General features: G+C 37.3%; 1 protein-coding gene across 1 annotated transcript; it reads left to right on the top strand.

Moving 5' to 3' along the window:
- Window positions 1-5,499: 5,499 nt before the first annotated feature.
- Window positions 5,500-6,462, top strand: LOC120863768 (olfactory receptor 2T29-like). The gene has a single exon (XM_040240335.1). The coding sequence runs from the start codon at window positions 5,500-5,502 to the stop codon at window positions 6,460-6,462; it is 963 nt and encodes a 320-aa protein (XP_040096269.1).
- The last annotated feature ends 2,211 nt before the right edge of the window (window positions 6,463-8,673 follow it).

The following is an 8,673-nucleotide window of genomic DNA, read 5'->3' as shown; positions in this document are numbered from 1 at the left end:
TGACTAAAGACCTAAATATAAGACAAGAAGCTATAAAACTCTTAGTGTAAAACACAGGCAGAACTCTCAATGACATAAATCAAAGCAAGATGCCCTATGACCCGCCTCCTAGAATAATGGAAATAAAAACAAAAATTTTAAAATGGGGCCTAATTAAACTTAAAAACTTTTGTGGAAACTCTAAACAAAGTGAAATGACAACCTTCAGAAGGGAATAAAATAATAAGTGAAACAACTGACAAAGGATTAATTTCCAAAAGATACAACAGCTCATACAAACTCAATACCAGAGAAACAAACAGCACAATCAAAAAGTGGGTAAGAGGCCTAAACAGACATTACTCCAAAAAAGACATACAGATGGCTAATAAACACATGAAAAGATGTTCAACACTGCTCATTATTAAAGAAGTGTTAATCAAAACTACAATGAAATATCACCTCACACCAGTCAGAATGTGAAGTGAAAGTCAGTCAGTCATGTCTGACTCTTTGTTACCCCAAGGATTATATAGTTCATGGAACTCTCCAGTCCAGAATACTGGACTGGGTAGCCTTTCCCTTTTTGAAGGGATCTTCCCAACCCAGGGATAAAATCCAGGTCTCTTGCATTGCAGGTGGATTCTTTACCAGCTAAGTCACCAGGGAAGCCCCCTGGTCAGAATGGCCATCATCAGAAAATCTACATGTTGGAGATTTTCTACACACACTACATGCTATAGAGGCTGTGGAATAAAGGAAACCATCTTGCACTGTTTGTGGGAATGTAAATTAATACAGCTACTTTGGGAGACAGTATGGAGATTCCTTAAACTAGGAATAAAACTACCATATGACCCTACAACCCCACTACTGGGCATATACCCTGAGAAAACCACAATTGAAAAAGACACATGTACCCCAGTGTTCATTACAGCAATATTTACAATAGCTAGGACATGTAAACAGGACATACTTGTAGCTCAAACAGTAAAGAACCTTCCTGTGATGCAGGTGACCAGGGTTTGATCCCTGGGTTGGGAAGTTCCTCTGGAGAAGGGAATGGCAACCCACTCTAGTATTCTTGCCTGGAGAATCCCATGGACAGAAAAGCCTGGCAGGCCACAGTCCATGGGGGTCACAAAGAGTTGGAAATGACTGAGAGATTAACATACACAGGACAGGTAAGTAACCTAGATGTCCATTGACAGATGATTGGATAAGGAAGCTGTGGTACATATACACAATGGAATATTATTCAACCATAAAAAGAATGCATTTGAGGCAGTGCTAATAAGGTAGAGGAACCTAGAGCCTATTATACAGAGTGAAGTAAGTCAGAAAGAGAAAGACAAATATCATATATTAACACATATATATGGAATCACTGCAGATGGTGATTGCAGCCATGAAATTAAAAGATGCTTACTCCTTGGAAGAAAAGTTATGACCAACTTAGATAGTATATTCAAAAGCAGAGACATTACATTGCCTACTAAGGTCCGTCTAGTCAAGGCTATGGTTTTTCCTATGGTCATGTATGGATGTGAGAGTTGGACTGTGAAGAAAGCTGAGCACCAAAGAATTGATGCTTTTGAAGTGTGGTGTTGGAGAAGACTCTTGAGAGTCCCTTGGACTGCAAGGAGATCCAACCAGTCCATTCTAAAGGGGATCAGTCCTGGGTGTTCTTTGGAAGGAATGATGCTAAAGCTGAAACTCCAGTACTTTGGCCACCTCATGCAAAGAGTTGACTCATTGGAGAAGACTCTGATGCTGGGAGGGATTGGGGGCAGGAGGAGAAGGGGACGACAGAGGATAAGATGGCTGGATGGCATCACTGACTTGATGGACGTGAGTCTGAGTGAACTCCAGGAGCTGGTGATGGACAGGGAGGCCTGACATGCAGTGATTCATGGAGTCACAAAGAGTCAGACACGACTGAGCGACTGAACTGAACTGAACTGATACATGGAATCTAGAAGGAGGGTATTGATGAACCTATTTGCAGAGCAGCAGTGGAGTTGGAGACATAGAGAACAGACTTGTGGATCTGGGGGTGGGGGTGGCAAGGAGAGGGTGGGATGAATGGAAAGAGTAGCATGGGTGGGATGAATGGAAAGAGTAGCATGGATACCTATACACTACCCTAGTAAAATAGATAGCCAGTGAGAATTTGCTAGATGACTCAGGAAACTCAAGCCAGGGCTCTGTGACTATCTAGAGAGATGGAATGGACTTGGAGGTGGGAGGGAGATTCAAGAGGGAGGGAACATATATGTACCAGTGGCTGATTCATGTTGATATTTGGCAAATTCCACCACAAAATTGTAAAGCAATTATCCTTCAATCAAAAATAAACAAATTTTTAAAATCTGAATCTATGAAAAATGAAAAACATTTTTTCACAAATTTTGCTTGAATTTAAATGAGGAAAAATGTAATTTACACATATATGAAAATACATTTTAATGAAAAGTTTACTTAGAAACTAACTCGTATACTTCCATACCTAATAATTTAATGGTGATGTTGAAATTTGTGATTCTTGTTAATACTGGTTAAAGTGTTAACATATATTAAGATTGGAAAAATTTTTATGATGTTTATAAAAATACATGAGGAAAAAGACTCAGAAAAGTGCAATAGGGAGACCTATTAGCTTCTTTAGATTTCTTAATTGCATTTCTTTTTATAGTCTCAGAGGTATTTATCAACAGATAACCTTCAACCACTTACTAAGTGGGCATAACATAACCAGGGGTGATGTCACTCCACTACTTCTCTTCATACACCTCACCTAAAATACTACATTATCTCATCTGGATGAAACTACCAACATCGTTTAATGCTGGGTTCAACCAGACAAGCAGACAGAACTGCAAGAGCAAAAGGTAATGATTGTTCTTGACTTGTTCTGTTTCTGATACGTTCTATTAGTTGCTAAAGATATTTTTTCCTATTTTTAGCTAGCTATTTTTAAGGAGAAAAGCAAAGGTGCTTTATCTTTTTGAATCTCTTTATGTAGCATGCATTTACTGCAATATGTTAGAGTGGCTCTTTGTTTTTCAATTATTTGTAGAGAAAGTAATATATATTCTTCCTTTGTTATTAAATATACTTATTTTTCTGACGCTAAAATTTTACAAAGTAAGAGCTACTCATTTTACTTTGAATAGGGATGTTTTCTGAGGGTTAGAAAACACTGCAAATAAATGCCTCAATCATATTTACACTTTCCTAATGAAACTGACAATGGCTGACCCACCACCCAAATTGTCTGCTATGGAGGAAAGACTATGTCCCCAAGAGACAAGAGGCAGAATTACAGTCTGTGGGTTCAACTCTTGAGCTAAGACAAGGATTCTCACTCAACTTCGTTGTGTAGTGTTTAAGCAGATACCCTGAGAACCTGATCTTTTTAACTTTTAAAGAGAGAAAGTAAAATGAATAAGTAGGCTCACAGGCTCTCAGGAAAGATCAAATGTAGTAAAGAGTTGGAACAATTCCTGGAATGCCGTCAGCTTCATATAAATGTTATATATTATCCTACCACTACTAGCAATAATTTCCCAATTTAAATACGCACAAAACAGTTTACATGAAGTTCAGGGAATTAGATTAGTTAATTTGAGAATGAATAAGGGGCAAAGTTGCTATACAGACAGAGAAGGAAACACTGTCTGATATCTTGGGTGGGTTGTTAGTGTGGTTTAAGAAGGGACCTCCCCATTTACCAAAGTGCAGCAGAGATTTGTCCAGAACCCAGCAAGTACCCTCCTTGGTCTCCCTCCATATACTTAGTAAATAGCTTCAAGGTCTTCACATGTATTGATTACTTCTCCAGTCCTTGATTTCCTTTAATCACAAATATAAACTTGATCAGTATGCATTGTTTTGAAATTTATTTAACAGTATTTCAATTGTGCTGAGAACCAGATTTCTTCTGCCACTGAAGGTAGAATTTAACAGAAAATTCATATTTTTAACAAAATGCATCCTAGGTTTGCTAGACATTTATATTGATATCAAGAAATCAAGAAATCTTTTGTAGTGTTATCTACTTCTTTAGTACTCTGGAACTCAGAACTGATAATAAGTTTAATATTATAATTAGCCTTGGGAATTATTACAAAGTATATCTGAAACTTGAAAATGATTCCTGAAATATCCCTGCATCATAACACGCTCTAAACTCTTCCCAGAAAGAGGAGCCAATATTTCATTCTCATTGGCAATAGCTTTTGAAATTTAACATTTTACATGTCTGAAATTGAGAAGTTTAAATGTTTAATCTTTATAAGAGAAAAATGTAGAGTAAGAAGCTATTCCTTATTCCCTAAGAAAGATCAGATTATATTTTTGTCTATTTTTCTTGTTATTTATTGTGTAGCTATTTTAAAATTATACTTTAAATCACATTTATATAATATTTCCCCTGAATAGATGAACGTGATTTCCTTAAATCTAATCAAGTTTAATTTGCCTTTGGTTCATGTTCAATGACTAGTACAAGGCTGGCTATAAGCAGTAAGATAGAAGAGGAAACAATGAATTAGTGTAAGAAATATCACAGTGTTGTTCAGTTTCTTTCTTCATCTCAGTTTCCAAGAATAATTAATTGATGTGTATGAAAGCAGATAACATTTGGGAAAATAACCAAAATTTTGTCTGATAGATGGCAGTAGCCCTTTAAAGCAGATGAATTTTCAACTTGGAAACACATGTACTAGACAGAAATAAAATGGATTTCTACATAAAGCTCTACTTAAACAGGATAACATTTAAAAAACATATTATATATTTATCCATATTTATTTATATTTATATAGACTTAGCACATACCACATAGATATATTTGTTTAAAATTTAAATATATACATTAATATATGTATATGTGCACTCCACACAACCACAGTGCCTCACAGTATCACCCAGTCATATAGACAAAAGAGATTCAAATGCTTTGTATAGATTTTCCTTAAATTATATTTCGGTAACCTTTAAAACCTTTCTTACATGTAATACACCTCCAAGAGTTTTAAAACTCCCAGTTGGATCCTTAAACTGGGGATAATAAAATTCCAAGTTCTATAAAAAGCATTTTAGAAGACTGTGATATCTTTTTTTTAAAAAAAGTAATTTACTTTTTGTGTTTGCATAGCCCAGACACTACATAAATTTCCATTCTTCTCCACGAAGGACATTACATCATCAGATGTCATAAACTTCAAATGCAGCACCATAGCTATAAGTTATGAATTTTTTAGACCCACAGTTGTGAATTACTAGTTTTCTAGTAATCTGTAGAATTATAGATACTTTTAAAACTCCATATCTACAGAGTCATAAAATTTCCTCTTGTTAGCACAACTGAGTGGTACACACATACACATACACACTCACATACACACACACACACACATGTGTGCACACTCTCAGTAAACATTCATTTCAGTTGGTAGATTCTTATAAGTAATCCATTAACTTTAAAGTTCTCCTTGGTGGTCTAGGTGAAACCTCATGGACAATATCACCTGGATGACCAGCTACACTGAAGGATTAGATTTCACCCTGGTGGGAATCTTCAGTCAATCACAACATCCTGCTCTCCTTTGTGTGGTCATTTTTGTGGTTTTCCTGATGGCCTTGTCTGGAAATACCTTTCTGATCTTTTTGACATATTCTGATGCTCACCTCCACACCCCCATGTACTTTTTCATCAGTCAGTTGTCTTTCATGGACATGATGTACATTTCTGTTACTGTACCCAAGATGCTCATGGACCAGATCACAGGTGTGAATAAGATCTCAGTCCCTGAATGTGGGATTCAGATGTTCCTCTATGTGACACTAGCAGGTTCAGAATTTTTCCTTCTAGCCTCCATGGCCTATGATCGCTACATGGCCATTTGCCATCCTCTCCATTACCCTGTCCTCATGAACCACAAGATGTGTCTCTTCCTGGCATCTGGCTGCTGGTTTCTAGGCTCAGTGGATGGCTTCTTGTTTACTCCCATCACCATGACCTTCCCCTTCTGCAGATCCCGGGAGATCCATCATTTCTTCTGTGAAGTTCCTGCTATATTAAAGCTTTCCTGCTCAGACACCTCCCTCTATGAGATTTTCATGTACCTGTGTTGTGTCCTCATGCTCCTCATTCCTGTGACAATCATTTCAGGCTCTTATTACTTTATTCTCCTCACCATTCACAGGATGAACTCAGCAGAGGGTCGGAAGAAGGCATTTGCGACTTGTTCCTCCCACATGACTGTGGTCATCCTCTTTTATGGGGCTGCCATATACACATATATGCTTCCCAACTCCTACCACACCCCTGAGAAGGACATGATGGTATCTGTCTTTTACACCATACTCACTCCTGTACTAAACCCTTTAATCTATAGTCTAAGGAATAAGGAAGTTATAGGGGCTCTGAAGAAAATGTTGAACGTGGGAATTGTTTTTCAAGAAACTATAAAGTAAGAAACTTTGTATTAATGTGTTTTACCTTCTCTTTACATTTCATAAGTTTAGATTCTTATGCCAACAGCACCGCTTAGAATTTTATACTAATATATCTCATTTTCACACCTTTTTAGAGAAGTCCTTCCTTGAATGAGAAAACTCTCCAATTTTCCAGTCCTTCTCCACTCAAAATGCAATATACAATTATACTGTATTTATTTACTGAAGCTGATAACTGCACTATGACTTTGTAAATGAATATATATATTCTATGGAAACACATAATAACGATGTTTGAAGGAAAAAAGTTACAAGATGCTATGAAATTGATTAAATGGGGGATAATAAAGCAAAAACTATAGAATATTAACAACTGGGGATTCTGAGTAAAGGATATGTGGTTTGTACTATTCTTATTCATGCTACTTTTCTATAAACACTTACTCCACATAAACAGTTAAAGTATCAACCCTCACTCCTTTATTGAATTTGCCTTCAGCTTCATGGCAAAGTAAATGGCATAATACCTAAGAAAACATGCTCATTTTAATGTGGTTAATTATTACTGAGATAATCCTGTCTCTGCCCAACTTTATATGGCCTGCTTTTTTCCACATGGGTGAATTCTGAAGGCATTTAGTGGAGGTTAATTGTTCTCTGTAAGTAGTAGGTTTAGAATGCAGAATTGCATAAAGGACAGAGGGAAATATTAAATTCAAAGTGGCAGAAAGATTCAGAGAAGATTCCTCCAAGGGGTGACATCTGAACCAGGTTTTGAAGTATGTAATTTATTACACAAAAAGAGGCAGGATATCAAATTTCAAACTCACTTATTTATTCAATTATTCAATGAATATTTCCTATATTATACTACAATCCAAAACAAAAGCTAAATGAGAGTAAAATCTGAATACTACATGGCTGCTGTTCCCAAGGGATCTGGGTCTGTAGCTGTAGTTTCACACACAAATGGGAGCTATAAAGTATTTGCTGTGTCTTGATGTTCATGAAGAATGGGTATAGCTCATAAAGAGATATCAGTTCTATCTGTGACATGTAAATTGGGTAAAATAAAAGGTTGAGAGCAGCCCCTGGAATTCAGTGTTGAATGGTGACCAGACGTTAACTTCAGATGAGTATAAACAACTGGAGGAGAGGGAGAGGATTGTTCAAGGACACAGAAAAAGAAGAGCACAAAGGTCAGACATTTTACCAAGCAGGAGAGGAAAATGTTCCAACGGCTCTTCCTTTCCTGCCTTACTTTATGGACTAATTTCTTGACCTTCTGTGATCCAGAGTTTTACAGACATCAACCAAAAAATGAGATTATTCTTTGTGAAATGTTAAATTAGTGGAAATCAACTGGGAAGTTTAACATTGAGATGGGGAGATGAGGTGAGTGAGAATGAGAACTGAATGGTGTTTTGTTACTATTATTCAGTTGTTAAGTCATGTCTGATTCTTTGTGGCCCCATGGACTGGAACACGCCAGGATTCCCTGTCCTTCACTATCTCTTGGAGTGTATTCAAACTCAAATCTATTGAGTTGGTGATGCTATCCAAGCATCTCATCCTGTCACTCCTTTTTCCTCTTGCCCTCAATCCTTCCCAGAATCAAGGTCTTTCCCAATGAGTCAGCTCTTTGCATCAGGTGGCCAAAGTATTGGAGCTTCAGCTTCAGCATCAGTCCCTCCAATGAATATTCAGAATTGATTTCCTTTAGGATTCGCTGGTTTGATATCTTTACAATCCAAGAGACTCTCAAGAATCTTCTCAAGTGCCACAGTTTGAAAATATCAATTTTGGGGGCTCAGCCTTCTTTATGATCCAATTCATATCCATGGGCTTCCCTGATAGCTCAGTTGGTAAAGAATCTGCCTGCAATGCAGAAAACACTGGTTCAATTTCTGGGTCAGGAAGATCCTCTGGAGAAGGGTAGGCTACCCACTCCAGTGTTCTTGGGTTTCCCTTGTGGCTCAGCTGGTAAAAAATGCAGGAGACCTGGGTTTGATCCCTGGGTTAGGAAGATCCCCTGGAGAAGGGAAAGGCTACATACTCCAGTATTCTGGCCTGGAGAATTCCACAGACTGTATAGTCCATGGAGTCACAAAAAGTCAGACACAATTGATTGACTTTCATTTTCACTTTTTTCATATCCATACATGACTACTAGAAAACCATAGCTTTCACCATATGAACCTTTGTTGGCAAAGTGATGTCTCTGCTATT

This window comes from Oryx dammah, unplaced genomic scaffold (assembly GCF_014754425.2).
Source record: "Oryx dammah isolate SB20612 unplaced genomic scaffold, SCBI_Odam_1.1 HiC_scaffold_5, whole genome shotgun sequence".
Classification (NCBI taxonomy): domain Eukaryota; kingdom Metazoa; phylum Chordata; class Mammalia; order Artiodactyla; family Bovidae; genus Oryx; species Oryx dammah.
This window is presented reverse-complemented; position numbering and strand designations above follow the sequence as displayed.

What these genes read in the sequence shown, in the direction of transcription:
- LOC120863768 (XM_040240335.1), top strand. Translation starts at nt 5,500, where the DNA reads ATGGACAATATCACCTGGATGACCAGCTACACTGAAGGATTAGATTTC.